Source organism: Nerophis lumbriciformis, linkage group LG22 (assembly GCF_033978685.3).
Source record: "Nerophis lumbriciformis linkage group LG22, RoL_Nlum_v2.1, whole genome shotgun sequence".
Lineage (NCBI taxonomy): Eukaryota > Metazoa > Chordata > Actinopteri > Syngnathiformes > Syngnathidae > Nerophis > Nerophis lumbriciformis.
The window spans coordinates 2,454,392-2,477,011 of NC_084569.2; the positions used below are offsets into that span (position 1 = coordinate 2,454,392).

The window sequence follows — 22,620 nt, forward strand, 5'->3', positions numbered from 1 at the left end:
CCTTGCCCTGGCGTATAAATTGACCTGTTCACTGACCATGGTTAATGTAAAGGAGCATATGTGGTCCAAATAAATGGCGTAGTTAATCTGCATTCATACATGATTAGAGTAATACTTTTCTGTGATTTATTGTATGCATTACCACATTAATTACCTTGTAGTGATATTTAACATCTATATTGCGATACATATTGCAGCCCAAGGTTTCCCCTTAATGTAACTAAACATGGCGCACCACCATGACAAAATCTTAGCCGCCAAAGCTTGAAATAAGGGCTTTTTACGTGAAACCAAATTAAATGAATATATAATATTGTAGCCTCCAAACAAGTCACACAGTGTCTGATGCTATTTGAAATTTTTATTGCCAATCTTATGCAAACAACTGGCCCAATTCCAACAGGTTTTACCTCCACACAACACCTTCAGGCACGGACGGTGTGTTTGGGATCATGGGGAAAATGAACATCAATTCAAAATCACACAAACATAAAACATTGTTGTTGCAGTATGAATGGATATATATATATATGTATATATATATTATTGGTGCACTACTGACAAGTAATGCACCGAAAACTCGGTCCCCGAAAAAAGACTTTGATCACCGAAAACATCGGATGTTGTGATGAAATAAACTGGACGCACGCCATTGTTTGGAGCATTGTCAGCATGTCTGTGATGTGGACGTAACTTTAATATACCCGTGGACAGCCATCTACAAAATGTGCAAATATTAGGAGGACAGTGTCGGCTTTTAAGGAGGAAAAAGTTCAACTGGAGCAGCAGCGCCAAGGAACTCTCTTCGTCGGGGACATGGATGGAGGAACAGAAGTAGAGTCTCTAAACACCAGTACATTTTATAGCAGCAGAAAAAGGTTGCTAGTTGTTTTTAATAAAGACACAATCCCAAAAAGGTCTCCAGACACTTAAAAAAATTCTCCACAAAGTACTTTGTACAATAAGCAGCAACCATTGAAAATAGAGCAAAATGATTTAATATAAAAAATATATATTAATACTAATTAATAATAACATATTTTTTTTTAAATGTTTCTATACATTTTTTGAGCCTTTTTAAAGAAAATCCTATAGCAAACTATGCAAATTATATGATGACTTCATGGTGACCACGCCCCCCACCCCCACAGGTATTTTGGCGATACAGGAAACCCTGCAGCATCCTGCAATAACATGATATATCACTGTGGTATGTAAATGATCATAAAACCATTAAAAAGCAGAACTACAAAGGCTCCTAACTTGCTGACGTATGCGGTAAAGTTCCGGTTGTATTGTTTTATAAAATAAATATTCATCTCCTTGCTTATTTACTGTTAATAGTTTAGTAAGTCTAAATGTCCAATTTGTTTCCTGCTAATGTCTCTTTATGTCTTTTGGTGTTAAAGCCCTCCTGTGTCCATGGATTTATTTCCTTGTAAACAATAGCAAAAACGACAAAAACAAAGTATCGATCTAACACATGCAGTATACTGTTACTATACTTGGCATCGTTTCAGTTAATAATAATAAGAATATTAATAATAATAGATTTTATTTGTAAAAAGCACTTTACATTGAGCAAACAACCTCAAAGTGCTACAGTGTATTAAAATAAATAGAAAGATAATAACAATAAATACAAATAAAAACTACAACAGCCTAATAGCTAGAACTAGCATGCATATATCTAAAAAAAGGCTTTTTAAAAAAGAAGGGATTTTAAGCCTTTTTTAAAAGCTTCCACAGTCTGTGGTGCCCTCAGGTGGTCAGGGAGACCGTTCCACAGACTAGGAGCGGCGTAGTTGATATTTGGATCCATCCGCCCACCATTGTTTCTATTCAAGAGCTCTAGCTTGTGGTTAGCGTGTCCTCCTACGGCAGGCCTATTAAACAGGCGGCCCGCGGGCCACATCCGGCCCGCCAAAGTTTTTCATTCGTCCCGCCGCCAAATAAGCTTGATGAAACCATTCAAACTAGGGTTGCTCATGCATGTAGTACTCCCGCCAACCCACCCGCAAAGTGTCACAATAAACCAGCAGGGGGTGAGTAAAAGAAGACTATTCATTCAAACCTAAAATAAAAATATCAAAATAAATTGCGAAAATCGAACTTTTAAAAATGTCTGGAAAACAAAATATGAATGTTCTACCCCGAGCAAGTGCTCGAGTCATTGTTTCCTGTCGGACCTTTTAAGAGTGTTGTAGACGTGCAGCAACAATGGTAGAAATACACACGTGTAAGCTTCATCACCAAACTTGGTCAAATCTTTGTCAGATATTGTGCATACAAATATATGATATAATTGCTGACTTTGTGATGTCTTTTATATTCGTTGTAGTGTTGTTTTTTTGTCTAAGAGTAAAACTCTGGCTATCAGAGCTAAATTTGACCAGTAGAGTGCAATACAGCCACACCTTAGGTTTAATTGTGATGAGTCACATACCATTACATTGTGTGCAATGTTTGACGTACTGTAGATGTTATTTAGTTTCTATACGCGTAAACATTTGTAGTTGTGTGAATGTATTACCACTAAACCTATTTTATTCATGTAAAATACACAAAAGACATTATACTTTTGTAATGTTTATTTTATGTTTCTATCTTCAGTCTTTACAAACCTAAAAGAAAAATAAATACAACTGAGGAAGGAAAATAATTCAAAATAAGGAACATCAATCCCCAACAAAACTTCTGGGGCTTCTGTTTCTTCATGCTGTTAACGAGATACACACGCGCTGGAATTGACTAGCGAGGGCAGAATAATGCATTTATTGACAGTGCAGTGTGAAAGATGACGTGTTTACTTTGTAATTGAGTAAACTAAGTCTCAAAGGAATGTAACCTGCGGAGGCACTTCCTGATAAAACATCCCACATTTCAATGTCCGGCCCCTGAGCCCTTGGGCTCTTGAAACTGCGGCCCTCTTCATGATGTAGCTGAATAGCTCTGTCTTACAGTGTGTAGTTGAACAATTTTAGCTATTCCTCGTCCTCAGTGATAATAATACTTGAAAGAAACGCAATTCATTTTCCGCGAAGGAGGTGAAAATTGCTGACTTAGACTTGGCTTTTCACAGTGGAGGGACATTAGCCGCTAGTGAGAATGCTACAGTGCACTGAGGACTGGTTCGCTCGCTTGTCGCTGTCAAATCTGCAGCACACCTGTCGAAGGTGTCATCAACATGCATTACCACGATATAACGATGTTGTCGGCCAAATTCATATCGTACATTGTCCCATTGCGCGACCCTAGTCACCAGTATCTCGGGTGTTGATGCAACATCAGCAGCTTTGCCTTGACTTATGCCAGGTGGCTCGTGTGAGTCACCCTTTTTTTAAATTCACAACCCTATTGATGACATGGCCACTGCATTAAGGTTTTCTCAGGGGCTTGCTGGGCAGCACCTCTGATCCTAATCTTCTTAAAGGTTTCGTAAAAGTGGGTAAATCTCAATGAGATAGCAGCACGCCTTCAATCCATTGCTTGTGCAGTTACATACAAGCTCCTCGCACTTGGCCCATTACACATTACAGAAACATAAACACAACTTTCTTGACCCGTAACACTAACTGCTACAGTGTAGAACTAATTGATTTCATATTCCTCTACTGTGCTCTAAGGGTTATGTATCTTTGTATTTTGATGATTCAATTAGGCTGCTTTGTGCAGATATTTCTTTATTCTTTCTAAACGCTGACCCCTTGGTGAACTGACTTTTTTTTTTTAAAGATGAGCAAAAAGTCTGAATGCAAATGACGTGAAAGATTATGGATGCAGTCTCAGAATGCCTTAGGAACCGCTTTGCTGTAATACTTGCTCTACTGCACCGGCTCTTCTCTTTGAACTAAGAATACATGAAGATTTTGTAACTCACCGGATTCTGAACCTCACCTGTATTAAAGCCTTACCCTATATTTTATGCATTTTGCGAAAATAAAGAAACATAAAGCAATATGCCTGAGACTTTTAATTTAATCAGGCATGTACTGCAATTAACCTGACAGCTTGACACTTAGTTGAGATGTTGAATACTTACTTAGATAGCAGTATTTCATTTCAAACTATCTATTTATTATTATTTCCCGCCACAAAACTTTGGCGCGCTCCACAGCCCACAGTTTTCATTCTATCAGAACCGTTCCAGTAACAAAACGTTTAAAATAAATAAAAAATATCCCAGATTTCTCAGAATTCCTGGTTTTACGGGTCACTTTTCCCATTGAAAATGAATGTGCCATTTTTCAAACTTGCCCAATTTCCACAATTCTCAATCGATTTGAACCATTCCACCATCCACATACTTCACCCACCTTGAACAATCAAACTACCAATTTCCAAATTTAAAAAAATTCCAGGAATTCCCGGTTTGACAAAAGCCCCTATTTCACCTCTTCTTGGAAAATATTTCACAGTCCATATTTTTCGACCGTTTTTGACCATTCCACCTTCAAAACATTCTTCCTAATTGGGACAACAAAATGTATCATGGTTTTTTTTCGTAAAAATTCCCGGTTTTCCCGAAATTCCAGGCTGTCCGAAATACCAATTCTATTTCAAACTGTTACTACGTCAACATTTTTCAACCGTTTCGAAAAATTTCAACACCAACCCATTCATATCATCTAAGACAGGGGTGCTCACACTTTTTCTGCAGGCGAGCTACTTTTCAATTGATCAAGTCGTGGGGATCTATCTCATTCATATATATAATTTATATTTACTTATTTATGAAATATATGTTTTTGTTAATAAGTTAAAGGTGTTTAATGATAATGCAAGCATGTTTAACCCATATAGTTAATATTGTTAATAAATTAAAGGTGTTTAATGATAATGCAATCATGTTTAACACATAGTTAATATTGTTAATAAATTAAAGGTGTTTAATGATAATGCAAGCATGTTTAATACATATAGTTAATATTGTTAACAAGTTAAAGGTGTTTAATGATAATACAAGCATGTTTAATACATATAGTTAATATTATTAATAAGTTAAAGGTGTTTAAAGATAATACAAGCATGTTTAACACATATAGTTAATATTGTTAACAAGTTAAAGGTGTTTAATGATAATACAAGCATGTTTAATACATATAGTTAATATTATTAATAAGTTAAAGGTGTTTAAAGATAATACAAGCATGTTTAACACATATAGTTAATATTGTTAACAAGTTAAAGGTGTTTAATGATAATACAAGCATGTTTAACACATATAGTTAATATTGTTAATAAGTTAAAGGTGTTTAAAGATAATGCAAGCATGTTTAACACATATAGTTAATATTGTTAACAAGTTAAGGTGTTTAAAGATAATACAGGCATGTTTAACACATATAGATTCCTTTCTTTCATGAAGACAAGAATATAAGTTGGTGTATTACCTGATTGTGATGACTTGCATTGATTGGAATCAGACAGTGGTGCTAAAAACGTCCGCATTTTCGAATGGAGGAGAAAAAAGTCCTCCTTTCTGTCCAATATCAGAATGAAAGTGGTTGGTTTTTGGCATCTTATTTGTCCAGCTTCCGTACTTCTTTGTATACACTTTACAAGAAATACATTGTCGGCAAACTCCGTAGCTTGCTAGCTTGTGCACACCAGCTTTCTGAGACTCTTATTTTGTTAGCGCAACTGTGCAACTGTGCAACTGTGCAGTCTGTCTTTGGAGTTTTGACGACAGGTACGGCGCCAGAGTCTGTTGAAATAAAGTGTTTCTCGCCTTCCAGTCGGTAATTTTAATGAGCTGGCAGCAGCCAGCGTCATCTCAGAAGACCCTCGGGTGCCGTGAATGTCAATCAAGTGACGAAAATGACGTCATAGTGAAGATTTATGATCGCTCATTTTTAGGACTATCTTTTTAATGCCTGGCTGGTGATCGACTGACACACCCTCCGAGATCGACCGGTAGCTCGCGATCGACGTAATGAGCACCCCTGATCTAAGACAAATTGTTGTATTACCTATATTTGCAAAAATTTTTTTTTTTTTCAGAAATTCCCAAATTTCTAGGAAATTCTCATTTAAATGAGTGGACCGATTCATATTTATACAATGCCCTAAATTCTCAAGATTTTGCGCCATTTTTAATCGGATTTTGACCTTTGAACCATCAACCCGCACTACTCTTCAAATATCGAACGCAAAACATGTTTTCCCTTTCCCAAACTTCCCGGTTTACCCGGAATTTCCGGTAATTTTCTCCCCTTTGACAGTGAGTGGGCGTTACACAATCGACTGCATATCCCACGTTTCTACAGCCACACACTCCACTCACCCTGGACATTCAAGACAGCATGGTCAACTTCCCTGATTACCCGGAATTACCAGAAATTTCCCCCCATTGAAAATGAATGGGCAATATACCGTACATACTTCTCCACATCCAACATTTCTCACCTGATTCAAACGGTTCTAACATCCACACACTCCACTCACCCTGGACATTCAAGCATTTCAGTTCCACTCACGCGTATCGGCGGATTGCGCACATAGGGCATTCACACGCAATTCGTACCAGAATTGCAAATTCTGGTTAATACTGTTGTTGTCAATCAATCAAGAAGTCGATGCATTTTTTTGTTCTTTCAGTGGATTATTTTACCTATTGTAAGAAATGCAATGTAAAAAAAAAAAAAAAGTCAAAATATGGTTATTTTTACCGATTTCAAACATTTAGGGCCTGATCTACTAAAGGTTTGCGTGTAATAAAATACTTGAAAACCTGATAGCGTACGCAAAACTGATCTACTAAGTTTGTGTGCAGATGATTGTGTCTTAAATGTGCAAAAAAAAAGCACAATCCTTTTAGCATGTCTGCCTTCAGGCATGTGCAGAATATATGCTGACCATCAGACGCCCGCAAAACTGGAAGGGGACATGCAAATATAATCCTTTAGCACGTGCAATGTGATTTATCAAGACTGAAACCGTGAAACTCACAGATATATAAGTTAAAACTATACACTACTTTGTATTAGAAATGGCAACAGCGGAGGATGCATGTGCATGTACGGGCCAGTCTGCTCCACATTAAAAGGGTAGAAAAAAAGGAGCTTACTTACTAAAGTGCGGACAACAATGGTGGACTTTGCACTTTGGGTACTTTTCTGATGTCAAAATTGGGAAAAATGTCACTAATGGGGAAAATTCCAAACAGCTCGTTTGGAGAAAGTATGAAGAAAGGCAAGATTGTTTTATAAATATCTCTGCAGTGCCTTTATGGTATGATTTTAAATGTTCGGGATTCACGCAGATCCCAAATAACAGGTAGCAATAGGTAAGAAAAGTTGCTTTTGCATATTAGGTTGCCTTTAAGAGGCTGACTGAAACAAATTCAATTGATTCCTTTTCGTGTCTGCTGGCATTTTTTTTTTAATGCGTTCGATTTTTTTCCATACAGGAGAAACTTATGATGAAAAAACTTGTTGCAAAATGCATTTTCTTGCATCTGGATCATTCCTGGTCCTGGTCGTGGAACTGTGGACTAGCTCTATACTCTCGGCAGGGTCCTTGAGGGTGCATGGGAGTTTGCCCAACCAGTCTACATGTGTTTTGTGGACTTGGAGAAGGCATTCGACCGTGTCCCTCGGGAAGTCCTGTGGGGAGTGCTCAGGGAGTATGGGGTATCGGACTGTCTGATTGTGGCAGTCCGCTCCCTGTATGCTCAGTGCCAGAGCTTGGTCCGCATTGCCGGCAGTAAGTCGGACACGTTTCCAGTGAGGGTTGGACTCCGCCAAGGCTGCCCTTTGTCACCCATTCTGTTCATAACTTTTATGGACAGAATTTCTAGGCGCAGTCAAGGCGTTGAGGGGATCTGGTTTGGTGGCTGCAGGATTAGGTCTCTGCTTTTTGCAGATGATGTGGTCCTGATGGCTTCATCTGGCCAGGATCTTCAGCTCTCGCTGGATCGGTTCGCAGCCGAGTGTGAATCGACTGGGATGAGAATCAGCACCTCCAAGTCCGAGTCCATGGTTCTCGCCCGGAAAAGGGTGGAGTGCCATCTCCGGGTTGGGGAGGAGATCTTGCCCCAAGTGGAGGAGTTCAAGTACCTCGGCGTCTTGTTCACGAGTGAGGGAAGAGTGGATGGTGAGATCGACAGGCGGATCGGTGCGGCGTCTTCAGTAATGCGGACGCTGTATCGATCCGTTGTGGTGAAGAAGGAGCTGAGCCGGAAGGCAAAGCTCTCAATTTACCGGTCGATCTACGTTCCCATCCTCACCTATGGTCATGAGCTTTGGGTTATGACCGAAAGGACAAGATCACGGGTACAGGCGGCCGAAATGAGTTTCCTCCGCCGAGTGGTGGGTCTCTCCCTTAGAGATAGGGTGAGAAGCTCTGCCATCCGGGAGGAGCTCAAAGTAAAGCCGCTGCTCCTCCACATCGAGAGGAGCCAGATGAGGTGGTTCGGGCATCTGGTCAGGATGCCATCCGAACGCCTCCCTAGGGAGGTGTTTAGGGCACGTCCGACCGGTAGGAGGCCGCGGGGAAGACCCAGGACACGTTGGGAAGACTATGTCTCCCGGCTGGCCTGGGAACGCCTCGGGGTCCCACAGGAAGAGCTGGACGAAGTGGCTGGGGAGAGGGAAGTCTGGGCTTCCCTGCTTAGGCTGCTGCCCCCGTGACCCGACCTCGGATAAGCGGAAGAAGATGGATGGATGGATGGATCATTCCAGACGCACTCTTCAAGTTACACTGCAACGCCTCCCAGAGCACATGCTAAAAGTAGATCCTGTTGTCTATATCGCGCTTCAATCTAGCCTAGAAAAGGTGGTACCTTTTTATAGTTGTGTGCTGCATGTCACCATGACAAAATGCCACAGATTGGAGCACATCATGCCATAAATGCGGAGGGAAATGAGTGTTTCCATGGTGAAATCCTCATTTAAATAGTGCGGTCTGCACCACTCTAGCACTATCAATCTTAGTAGACCACCCGCAAAACGACCACTAATAGTAAATGCAATTTTATTGTTTGCACACGCTATTTATTTGGATGTTAGTATATCAGGCCCTTAGTCTTGCTTACATTTCGTTTTTTGCTGTGTTTGATTAACGCTTCTAATTTGTGTGTGGGGGTCTGTCAGTTCTGGTTCTACTGCTTTTAGAGCTTCAGAGCGAGCTGCCACTGCGCTTTGTGTTGGATCAAATCGACAAAAAGGTAAGGGAACATGTTGCAGCACATGCATGCTCAACACTGCAAAACACATCCCCTGCAGTTGTTTAGTAAACACAACATGTGCATGTCTCCCCTTGCTGCTGTTGCGTAACCTACGGGGGAGGCAATGGTGGTAAAAACGGCAACAGCCGGTGGAAAATAGTAAAGCCGATGACAGAGCGGTAGAACACCAGATAGAAGTGCAGACAGATTTAATTTATTGCATTGGAGCATGAAAAGTGTTCAGAATGCATGGCGGTGGAAATTGAGCAGGTGCTTTTTATCTAACAGTGAGAAATTCTAAGCGAGTTATAAAAAATGTATTATAGTTGTCACGTTCAAACACTGAGGACATCTATTAAACAAGACAAAAGGCAAGGAATCAAACAGAGACAGAATTCAATTTGGACTCAATATTGAGGAGAGACATGGCCACTGCACTCTCTGTACAGTCCTGCACCACGCTCTGACGAAGAAGGTTTTCGTCTCCTCTTTTATTCAGATGTTCAATGTTCACGCACCAACACATGTCACAGCAGGAATGGGAAGTATGTAAAACAGTCATTGTTTTCGGTCGCTTTGAAGACCAAGAAGAGGATTTCTCGGGCTTGGGCTCTTCCTGGATCCAGCTGGGGCAGGTATTGGAGGACAATGGATAACCCCTCCCGTCTCCTGACCACAGCAACTTCAAGAGGGCAGCGGGTCGTAAATAGCGTTGACCTCGGTTACCAAATAGTTGGAAGAGAGTTTGTGAAATACTTCAGAGAGAGTTCGTTTAACACTTCAAAGAGAGTTCCTCTGGAAGTTGAGCAGATCCTGCCATCTGTCCGTGTTGAAATCACAGTGGAGTTTTACGAGCCTTCTTCCTCTTGTTAGGCCTCGAAAGACAGCATTCATAATACAACCTTTCTTTTGTGATAACTTACAAACAATTATTCCAACAATAGTAGTATTGATTGCTCAACACGGCTTCTGAAAATTGTGTCACGTGAAATCCTGTTGGTCTCTGTTCATTTCTCCTGCAGGTGATTGACCAGCTCAATGTGAAGGCCTTCTTGCCAACCTTCAACTTCTTAGGGAGTTTGGTGGAAGCGGTACCCGGTGTGGCCCTTAGCCTGGTGACTCAGTATGGTGAGACCTCGCAATAGTTACTTTTTCACATCTCACCATGCCACGTGGGACAGTTTCCATGGCAGTGACTTCTTCATTACATTTTTTTAAACCAAATAGCAACCACGTGTAGGGATGGGTACCGATTCCGGTACTTTTTGGGCACTAACCGAATCCTGCCGGTCCTATGTACTGGTACCAAAATGTATTTCAATACTTTTCAAAAAAAGGTGACCACAAAAAAATAATTATTGGCTTTATTTTAACATAACATCTTATGATACAATAAATATGTTTCTTATTGCAAATTATGAGGGAAAAGCAGTAAAAAAATTGATTATTAAGCTACTTGTTCTTTTACTGTTAATATCCGGTTACTTTCTGTTTTAACATATTCTATCTACACTTCTGTTACAATGTAATAATCACTTCCTCTTCTTCAATCGAGACAACACAAACATGTGCACAGTGACATTTAATTCTGTATGCGAGGCTGTGGATCAAAGCACTGGCACAAGAAAATGCACAATGAAAGTTGTAGTAATATATTTTTTAAATAAAAAATAAAAAAAATACTTAAAAAAAAATTGGCAGCATACACCAAAACGCATCTATATAATTCATTTTAATCACACCCATGAGTCCCCAACAGCAATACAATTATAAAAGGAAATTGCTGACAAGACGATATGTCTAATATTTTTTGTTTTTCACCGTCCAAAATGTTGACACACATACGAGAATACGGAGAATTGTAGTATGTACATTGTCTGATCTTGTAGCCGTGTGTGACCTCCTGACATGTGCTAAATAATGGTGTTGTGTTGATAAATCACATTGCACGTGCTTAATAATTAGGGCCCGCATGACCCATTGCATAAGGACTCCCTGTGGGAGTCCTTATGCAATGGGACATAAGGACCTATTGAATTTCTAAGGTTTTATTAGGGCCCGCATGGCCCATTGCATAAGGACTCCCACAGGGAGTCCTTATACAATGGGACATAAGGACCTATTGAATTTGTAAGGTTTTATTATTATTATTATTATACCGGCCGCCTCTTTGAGCACTAATTTGACCCACTTAACATGCTTCAAAACTCACCATATTTGACCCACACATCAGGACCTGCGAAAATTGTCTTTTAATAAAAAAAACGAACTCCAAAACTCAAAATTGCGCTCTAGCGCCCCCTAGGAAAGAAAAAAAAACTAGACTGCCTGTAACCCCCACTAGGAAGGTCGGAGAGACATGGAACAAAAACCTCTATGTAGGTCTGACTTAGACCTACATTTCATAATAGTACATTCTCGGGCTAAAATCAACAGGAAGTTGGCAATTCCCCCTTCAAGACAAAAAAGTACTAAAAACAGTCACTTTTGCCTCTTTGAGCTGTAATTTGACCCCCTTAACATGCTTCAAAACTCACCAAACTGAACACACACATCAGGACTGGCTAAAATTGCGATCTAAGGAAAAAACCTAACCCCAAATCTAAAAATTGTGCTCTACCGCAATTTTTTAATAAAACGCAGAAAAAACTGCTCCTCGGAAGAAAAAAATGACAAAACTGCCTGTAACTCCCACTGGGAAAGTCGGAAAGACATGAAACAAAAACCTCTATTTATATTTGCAATTTTTCTCCTCACAGTAGTGTGGGCGTTTTGATGATCAGCATACATTTTGCATATTAATGAGGACAGAGACGCAAAATGGATTGCGCACCTTCATGCTGCTAACTTAACAGACGCAATCTACTTTGGAACACTTAAATAGATCAGCTTTGCACGTGTTGTAGTTTTAGTAAACCTTTAGTAGATCAGGCCCTTAATGTCATACCTGCGAATAAGACTCAGAAATGTGATGATGAAACAAGATAGGACGATTTGACAGCAGTTATCTTGATAGCTCATTTTTAAATGTTGCAATGAAAAATATATTTTATCCAAAAAATGTTTTATTAACACACACAAAAGCACTGAAAATTGGTACCGTTGAGCACTGGTATCAGTTCCCAGGGACCAGGTACCCATCCCAATGTTGTGTTGTTTAGGTGTACAACTTTCTCTCCTATATTGACATTTAGAAAACCACAGTCTATTCAAGAATAGTTAAGTTTATTTCACCATTTCACCTTTTGTCCCTCTATAAATTGCATTCTTTGGGAAAGATAATTGATGGACTGTCATTTGGGTATAAACAAAGTATTTAAGCATCTTTTCACCCACATCAAGTAACAAATGGGTTTGGGAGGACTGATCTCTTGCTAACAGAAAATACTGCAGCTCAAGTTCAAGCTGGCAGGAACAAATATTTAAAGGAAGTGAAGATGAAATACTGTATGTGTGAGGATATTCATCTCTGCATGAGCCATATTTTCATGTATATGACATACCCACTGCATCAAACTGCGGTCTTTTGAAATGAACTCCACTATGTAGTGCCCTATTTCTTTCTCCCTCTTTTTCGCAAGTATGGGCATTGGTATATTTCTCATATATTTTTCTTTCCCTGACCTCGACATGTGCTGTGAGAAAACTTTGCTGCGTCTACAGCCTCCATAGTCAAACACACGCCTGCTCGAGGCAGGAACTAAACATAAGTTCTAAATATAACCTGTCGTTCGAATCACAATACGCAATGAAACACACAAACGCTTGATTTGCTCATGTGCCCTTGGTTAACTTCTTCTCCTCTTTTGTTGCCACCTTGATGGGCATTTACATGAGCTTTTTGCAAGCTCCAGTGGGCAGCAGGTAGTGGAGATGCAAGATGCAGGCTACCATTATTGACTGTGTTAGTCTGTCTGCAGCTTGTCACTCAACACGTCTCCCTTGGGCTGTTTAGACTAGCAACAGACAGCAGAGTATACGTCACGTCACTTGCTGCCTTTCCACATAACTTATCGGTTGCACATCTTTGTTTTTGCCTGCTTAAAGGATTCTTAATACCTCCATTAAGACTTTGCCTTATGTGATACCACTTGTGTAGTGCATATATATATGGATTTTTCTACTTTTTTGGCTTAAAACAAAATGTTGTTTGTAGATATCCAGGGACAAGTACAAACCAAAACAATCAGATAGGGCTTCACAATTAATCCACCTACATTCACGATAGGGATGTCCCGATCTGATATTTGGATCGGATCGGCTGCCGATATTTGCCAAAAATTGCGTATCGGCAAGGCATGGGAAAATGCCGATCCAGATCCAGTTTTTAAAAAACTCCGGTCCGTGTTTTCCAACGCACCGATTTAAATAATACATTCCACTTTTCTGCTGCTCCGTAATTTCGGGTTCCGCATTTTCCAGCACACCTTCAACACATCCACAATTCTCACGCAGTTGCTTTTAGCTGCTGGCATTACACGACAGGCTCTTCTCACTCTTTCCTGTGTCTCCCTCTCACAGACAGCAAGTGCACCTTCTTACACACGTCACATACTGTCACGTCATACGTCACATACGTATACGTCCTCCCCGAGCAGAGAGGTAGCAGCATGGCTAACGTTAGCTGGGATGCTAGCGCAGCCGTGCGAGCAACGCTCCCTCTAAGGTGCTCGCCTGTGCAATTGCGCACTGTTTAAGCGTCCTCTGCGCATAGCAAATCTTCGCCACGCACAAAATCAAATAAAAAAATAAGCGCATAACAATTTTCGACACACGGACACGACAGAGAAAACAGTTTTCGTCATCATTGTTCAAATATTGTGACGTCTGTCGAGACGCTTATCTCCGTTCGGTGCCACACGTCCACACCATCAAAATGCCGAGGCAAAAATTTCCACATCAACACCGTATGAAAAAATTAGTGATTTTTTTAGTTGTGATTTCCTTCTCTGCATGAAAGTTTAAAAGTAGCATATATTAATGCAGTATGAAGAAGAATGTTTTAATGTAGACATGCAAGCCTTGAAAGAAAATTTTGAAAATCAAGACTACATTTCCTGCAAATGGGTGCATTTCTACCCTATATTTTAACTTTAGATTTATTCTCATATCAAACTCTTTTGGCTGTCTTTTTGACACTTACATCAGGCGCCCCCCTCCACACCCTGGATTATAAATAATGTAAATAATTCAATGTGATTATCTTGTGTGATGACTGTATTATGATGATAGTATATATCTGATAGTATATATCTGTATCATGAATCAATTTAAGTGGACCCCGACTTAAACAAGTTGAAAAACTTATTGGGGTGTTACCATTTAGTGGTCAATTGTACGGAATATGTACTTCACTGTGCAACCTACTAATAAAAGTCAATCAATCAAAACACATAGAATCATCATACTGCTGTGATTATATGCATCAAGTGTTCATTCAAGGCTAAGGCAAAATATCGAGATATATATTGTGTATCGCAATATGGCCTTAAAATATCGCAATATTAAAAAAAGGCCATATCGCCCAGCCCTAGTATCCTTGAATAAACAGGTCAGTTTCTTGTTACCAACCATTGTGTATTATTCAAACTCCCCTAATTCAGCTGGCTAGTTGTTATCAAGAGTACTAAAACCCTTTTCAACATGATTCTGACAACTAAGTAGGCTAAATAACTTTAAACTTTAATACATGCTTGGATAGGCCAGTATCTGTCAGTATCGGTATCGGTCAGTATCGGTATCGGATCGGAAATGCAAAAACAATATCGGTATCGGATCGGAAGTGCAAAAACCTGGATCGGGACATCCCTAATTCACGATCATGATTTTGGCTGCCTCGCTTATAAGGAACTGCCTTTTTTTTCCTGCCCATTCCTTCGCAAATCTAAAGTGAGACAAAAACACACTTCTTTCTGTTTTTTGTGCTTCCTAAATCGTGAAGAACTGCTAGCAAGAGGCGGCTAACAATGCAGATAGTGGGGAGTCACCTTTTTTGCCAGCAAAGTAGTGTTGGACGATCATGGCAAAAATAATAACCAGGATTATTTTGATTGATAATGTAATCACGATTAATAACACGATTATTGATTAATGTGAAAACATGAAAAACTCAACTTTAAATTAAGTGTAAAAAAAACATGGATATAAAATAGTAACACATATACCACAACAAGTAAAATGACACAATAGCAATAACAATATATTTAGATAACAATAGCAATATAAAAAAACAATAACATTTAATTTTCCCAGTTTGTTTTTAATACAGTTTTTTACCTTTTACACTTATTTTGTGCTTTTTGTGTTTAATTCAGTGGTTCTTAACCTGGGTTCAATGGAACCCTAGGGGTTCGGTGAGTCGGGCTCAGGGTTTCGGCGGAAGCCAAGACACACCCGACTCATCGTGTAAATAAAAACTTCTCCCTATCGGCGTATTACGGATACGGCAACAGCAGAAGTCAGACTGATTTGCAGGTGTGTAATTTGTTGTGAGTTTATGCACTGTGTTGGTTTTGTTCTTTGAACAAGGTGATGTTCATGCACGCTTCATTTTGTGCACCAGTAAAAAAACATGGTAACACTTTAGTATGGGGAACATATTCACCATTAATTAGTTGCTTATTAACATGCAAATTAGTAACATATTGGTTCTTAACTAGTCATTATTAAGTACTTATTAATGCCTTATTCGGCATGGCCTTATTATAACCCTAACCCTCTAACCCTGGCCCTAACCCTCTAACCCTAACCCTGACCCTAGCCAAATAACTCTAAATTAAGTCTTTGTTACTTAGAATATGTTCCCCATACTAAAGTGTTACCAAAAACATATAATAACTTTGTCTTGAATTTGAAAAAAAACAAAATTGTATCTTTCACTAAAGAAGGGTTGGGTGAATGCGTATATGAAACTGGTGGGGTTCGGTACCTCCAACAAGGTTAAGAACCACTGGTTTAATTAATCGCAAAAATCCTCACATTTATTGGTGCAATACATCTTCGGACAATTTTGACCAGTATTTTAAGTCAAAGCATAATTATTTTGTAAATGTATCAATAAGTGCTTTAGGTACATTATCATTGTGCAAGGTAAGTTGTTGATACCTTTATTTTGTTAGGACAGTCAGACGGGATTACTACTATTGTGAAGGGGGAAGCGTGCTGTGCTGTTGTTCTCAGCCTGACCAGTAAAATGGCGACTCACTTGAGTCTGTTAAAAAAAAAAAAAGAGTGAGCCTCTCAAGTTGCAACCATTGTTTGTAGAATAATGTTACATCCATGATGTCGTTCACAACAACACAAACAGATGAGCTGTGTTGTTGCTAGCTTCAGCTTGGTAGTGTAGTTGATGTTTTAAGTAGGCGTCTCCACATTGTTGAGTTCAGGACGGTTAGCATTTGAGTGTGTCGGGGTTAAATAAGCGCGAGCAGACTCATTATTTTCCCAAACAAATGTTTCTTCTCCTCATAATAACAACATTTGACTTACATTTATGTCAAGTCTTATGTCTTATCAGCCCCTTTCTCTCGCTTTGCCTCATCTTGGCCGCCTCCTATACTTTTATCAAATATGTCCTGAAGCCTTGCATGGCTTTTGATCTGCTTCACTAAGCTTGACTCGCCTTCTTTGTCAACGCTTCTCGTCTTTCCTCGCCAGAGTCTCTCTTCCTGTTTGCACCTGCAGCGCCGTCTTCTTTAAAACATTTCCTTCCTGCAGTCTCGCTTTCACAGCCTATAGCTTGTTATGATTTATGTGCTTCTACTTGACATTTACTTTTCTATGAAAGAGCCTGATTCTGCGTAAGAAACAACTTGCTTACTTAAATGTCACTTCAGTCTTCTGTCAGTGTTCATGGAAGTGTAAATGCACTCAAATATGACGTGCAGCTTCATTAAGAATAGAAATAATCATGGGATAACTCTTACCTATAAAGCATACTTGCCAACCCTCCCGGATTTTCCGGGAGACTCCCGAAATTCAGCGCCTGTCCCGAAAACCTCCCGGGACAAATTTTCTCCCGAAAATCTCCCGAAATTCAGGCGTAGCTGGAAGCCACGCCCCCTCCAGCTCCATGCGGACCTGAGTGACGTGTCAACAGCCTGTATTCACGTCCGCTTTCCCACAATATAAACAGCGCGCCTGCCCAAACACGTTATAACTGTAGAATGATCGAGGGCGAGTTCTTGGTTTCTTATGTGGGTTTATTGTTGGGCAGTTTCATTAACGTCCTCCCAGCGCGGTAACAACACACAACAACAGCAGTCATGTTTTATTCTACCGTAAAGCAGTTTGTCAGCCGTAAACAGCAATGTTGTTGTAATATATTGAGTTGGAGGCAATAACCAGGCGAGGTGATGAAGTACGTCTCTTTACTGTAGACTTCAGAACAGCTGGGCATTTATGGCAAAATTCTAAACCATGAAAACCTGAACCTAGATTTCGAAAAATGCGTGATTATTAAGTACTTCTCGACTTTTTGATCGACGTCATCCTAAGGTGTGACCGAACAACTTAACACAGGATTCCTTTTAGGTACAAGCTGCTCACGTTGTACTGTTGGCATAGTGTTTCAGTTGTCCTCCATGACACTTTGTTACATAGATACTTCTTCTTCTACTGGGTTTCAGGCAGCTTTGCACTTTGCGACACCTGGCTTTCTGTCATGTAACTACACAATCAGTATCCATCCATCCATCCATCCATCTTCTTCCGCTTATCCGTACACAATCAGTACTGTATTTTAAATAGAGATACAATGACAAAGGGGGAATCATCTAAATAATCCCCACAGCAGTTTTCTGTCAGTTAAAAGTGCTAAATGTCAGTTTCAATTGACTTTAATCGCCCAACACTAGTACAGTGTGTATGTATGGGACGGCGTGGCGCAGTGGAAGAGTGGCCGTGCGCAACCCGAGGGTCCCTAGTTCAATCCCCACCTAGTACCAACCTCGTCATGTCCGTTGTGTCCTGAGCAAGACACTTCACCCTTGCTCCTGATGGGTGCTGGTTAGCGCCTTGCATGGCAGCTCCCTCCATCAGTGTGTGAATGTGTGTGTGAATGGGTAAATGTGGAAGTAGTGTCAAAGCGCTTTGAGTACCTTGAAGGTAGAAAAGCGCTATACAAGTACAACCCATGTACTGCATTTTCCTAATTGCTTTTAAATTCCCTATTTCCTTTCATGACATGTGCTCACTGCCATCTTTGTCCTCCAGCTCCCTTGCTTGACCGCCTGTGCTCGGTCTTGTTGTATCCGGATGAAGGGCTGAAGGCTTCAATCATCTATGTGTGGCTCAAGACGTTGGGGGCCGCTGGGGGTTCGCCGGCCCACGCCCTGCCCGTCCCCCTTCGGGACAGAGTGTGTGTCCTGTTGCTGCAGACCTTTGCCAATGCCAGCTCCCCCCAGCTTATCAACAATTGTATTGGTGAGAAAACGATGTTGAATGTTTAAACTTGAAATGACTTTAAGAAACGCAGATAAACGCTCGAAAGGGATGTAGTAAATACAAAACCCAGTGAAGTTGTCACGTTGTGTAAATGGTAAATAAAAAGAGAATACAATGATTTGCAAATCCATTTCAACTTATATTCAATTGAATAGACTGCAAAGATATTTAATATTAAAACATAGAAACTTTTTTTTTTTTTTGCAAATAATCATGAACTTAGAATTGAATGGCAGCAACAAATTGCAAAAAAAGCATTTTTACCACTGTGTTACATGGCCTTTCCTTTTAACAACACTCAGTAAAGGTTTGGGAACTGAGGAGACACATTTTTGAAGCTTTTCAGGTGGAATTCTTTCCCATTCTTGCTTGATGTACAGCTTAAGTTGTTCAACAGTCTAGGGTCTCCGTTGTGATATTTGAGCCTTCATATATGTGGGCTATACCTAGGATGTCGTTGTGGCTTGTGCAGCCCTTTGAGACACTTGTGATTTAGGGCTATATAAATAAACTTTGATTGATTGATTGATATTGCGCCACACATTTCCAATGGGAGACAGGTCTGGACTACAGGCAGGCCAGTCTAATACCCGCACTCTTTTACTATGAAGCCACTCTGTTGTAACACGTGCAGAATGTGGCTTGGCATTGTCTTGCTGAAATAAGCAGGGGCGTCCATGATAACGTTGCTTGAGTGGCAACATATGTTGCTCCAAAACCTGTATGTACCTTTCAACATTAATGGCGCCTTCACAGATGTGTAAGTTACCCATGCCTTGGGCACTAATACACCCCCATACCATCACACATGCTGCCTTTTACACTTTGCGCCTAGAACAGTCTGGATGGTTCTTTTCCTCTTTGGTCCGGAGGACACGACGTCCACAGTCTCCAAAAATGATTTTAAATGTGGACTCGTCAGACCACAGAACACTTTTCCACTTTGCATCAGTCCATCTTAGCGAAGTGTTTCTGGGTGTTGTTGATAAATGGCTTTGGCTTTGCATAGTAGAGTTTTAACTTGCACTTACAGATGTAGCGACCAACTGTAGTTACTGACAGTGGTTTTCTGAAGTGTTCCTGAGCCCATGTGGTGATATCCATTACACACCGATGTCGCATTTTGATGCAGTACCGCCTGAGGGATCCAAGGTCACAGGCATTCAATGTTATTTTTTGGCCTTGCCGCTTACGTGCAGTGATTTCTCCAGATTCTCTGAACCTTTTGATGATATCACAGAGCGCAGATGGTGAAATCCCTAAATTCCTTGCCATAGCTGCTTGAGAAATGTCGTTCTTAAACAATTTGCTCAGGCATTTGTTGACAAAGCGGTGACCCTCGCCCCGTCCTTGTTTGTGACTGACTGAGCATTTCATGGAAGCTGCTTTTATACCCAATCATGGCACCCAACTGTTCCCAATTAGCCTGTTCACCTGTGGGATGTTCCAAATAAGTCTTTGATGAGCATTCCTCAACTTTCTCACTCTTTTTTGCCACTTGTGCCAGCTTTTTTGAAACATGTTGCAGGGATCAAATTCCAAATGAGCTAATATTTGCAAAAAAGAACAAAGTTTTCTAGTTCGAACGTTAAGTATCTTGTCTTTGCAGTCTATTCAATTGAATATAAGTTGAAAAGGATTTGTTGTATTCTCTTTTTATTTACCATTTACGCAATGTGACAATTTCACTGCTTTTGGGTTTTGTATAAAAATGTGTGGAATGTGTGGAATTGCGATGATAGCAAAAAGTGAATATCACTCATGCAAGATACGGATTTACAGATAGAATGTTTGACGTTCAATGACCCTTATTGACTATATCTTCCACCTCACAGCTCTACTGTGGCTTCTCGTGCAGTGGGGAGAGGCAGTGTCAGTTCTTATGAGTAACACCGGCGTTCAGTTCATGACCAGCCAGACTCAGACCATCCACATCAGCAGCCAGGACCAAGAACAACAGACTTCTGACCACTGCCACCTGCCTCTCATCCTGAAAAAGGTCTCTGTCCAAACATCCTGCCTGCACCACCAAAGCTTGTATTTGGATACAGAGGAGCTCTAATCCAGGATTAATGTGTCCTTTATAAAGGGAATTGGGGAGTTTTGGCTTTGGAAAAATATTTTTGCTTCATGTCTGGGGAACCAATGTGTAGATGACGTCACGTTGGATTAACTCAGTAATGGTTGACATTGCAGAAAGCCTCATGACACTAGTATCCTGTTGGAGACCACAATTGTTTATTCACACAAGCAAGTCATCCAGATCAATAGTCTATGTGAATATCAGCTATCCTTCTCATGTATTCGATCAAACACAATTAAGCTACAAAGACATATGGCAACCATGTTGGATTTAAACAAAAGTGCTTGCTTTTGGTAGTTTGTAACCTTCCCGGTGTGCCGAGATAGCCCAGTCAACATTTGCAATGACAATAACAGTGGTAGGCAAAGTCAAAGCTAGGTAGTACAAATTCAATGTCAGGCTGTCCCCTTTTAAATTTTCTAGCCACATTATTCCTTAATGACTCGACATTTACACCAGGGTTGTCCAAACTTTTTGACTCGGGGGCAGCATTGGGCTATAAAAAAAATTTGGCCGGGTTAAAAGCCGACTGCATGTAAAGTAACTATATATATACAGTATATATATATACAGTATATACATATACATATACACACACACACATATATATATATACATATATATATAGATATATATATATGTACACACACACACATTATACGTGTATATATATATATATAGATATATATATATAGTGTGTATGTGTATACATATCTATATGTATATACAGTATATATATACCGTATTTTCCGCACCATAAGGCGCCCTGGGTTATAAGCCGCGCCTTCAATGAACGGCATATTTCAAAACTTTGTCCACCTATAAGACGCCCCGTGTTATAAGCCGCATCTAACTGCGCTAAAGGAATGTCAAAAAAACAGTCAGATAGGTCAGTCAAACTTTAATAATATATTAAAAACCAGCGTGATGTGGGCGCGCATGGAGTCGTATATCAACATGGACGGAGCTGCGTGAAAAAAGCCATCCGGCCTCTTCGCGTAAACTTACCTTAACCACTCGCTCATCTTTTCTTCATCCATCCATCCTTTCGAGTTAGCTTTTATGATGACGCCGGCTGGAAAGGTCTCTTTTGGCAAGGTCTTCCTTTTGAATATCACCATGGGTGGAAGTTTCTCGCCATTAGCATGGCAAGCTAGAACCACAGTGAAGGATGACTTCTCATTCCCTGTGGTGCGAATATTCACCGTACGTGCTCCCGTTGTATCCACAGTGCGGTTCACAGGAATATCAAAAGTCAGTGGAACCTCGTCCATGTTGATAATGTTCTCTGGCCGGATCTTTTTTTCAGCTATCTTGTTTTTACAATATGCACGGAAAGTAGCCAGCTTTTCTTGAAAGTCTTTAGGCAGTTGCTGTGAAATAGTAGTCCGTGTGCGGATGGAGAGATTGCGTCTTGGAAACCTGTCGCTTAGTAGGAGCCATTTTGTGGTCTTTACAGATGTAAACACACAAAGGAAATGAAACGTAATATCCGCGCCCTTCTTCTTCTTCTACGCGGGCGGGTGGTTGCTTACAGTAGAAGAAGAAGCGCTTCCTCTTCTATGGGGGCGGGTGCTTACCTTGGCGGTTGCTTGCGTAGAAGAAGAAGCACTTCCTCTTCTACGGGGAAAAAAGATGGCGGCTGTTTACCGTAGTTGCGAGACCGAAACTTTATGAAAATGAATCTTAATATTAATCCATATATAAAGCGCACCGGGTTATAAGCCGCACTGTCAGCTTTTGAGTAAATTTGTGGTTTTTAGGTGCGGCTAATAGTGCGGAAAATACGGTATATATACATATATATATATATATATATATATATATATATATATGTACATACATATGTATATACTGTGTGTATGTACATTATAAATTAAAATAATGGATATATTATTAGTATAATTGGATCATAAGAGTATGT

The 22,620-nt window shown here is 40.2% G+C and overlaps 1 protein-coding gene across 1 annotated transcript in view; it reads left to right on the forward strand.

The window, feature by feature from the left end:
* Positions 1-22,620, forward strand: part of LOC133615682 (meiosis inhibitor protein 1) — a 149,365-nt gene that overhangs the window by 5,398 nt on the left and 121,347 nt on the right. Inside the window, exons 5-8 of the mRNA XM_061974446.2 lie at positions 9,096-9,169; positions 10,192-10,297; positions 18,383-18,592; positions 20,449-20,612. Of these exons, the coding sequence (XP_061830430.1) occupies positions 9,096-9,169; positions 10,192-10,297; positions 18,383-18,592; positions 20,449-20,612 (554 nt within the window). The remainder of the gene's footprint in view (positions 1-9,095; positions 9,170-10,191; positions 10,298-18,382; positions 18,593-20,448; positions 20,613-22,620) is intronic.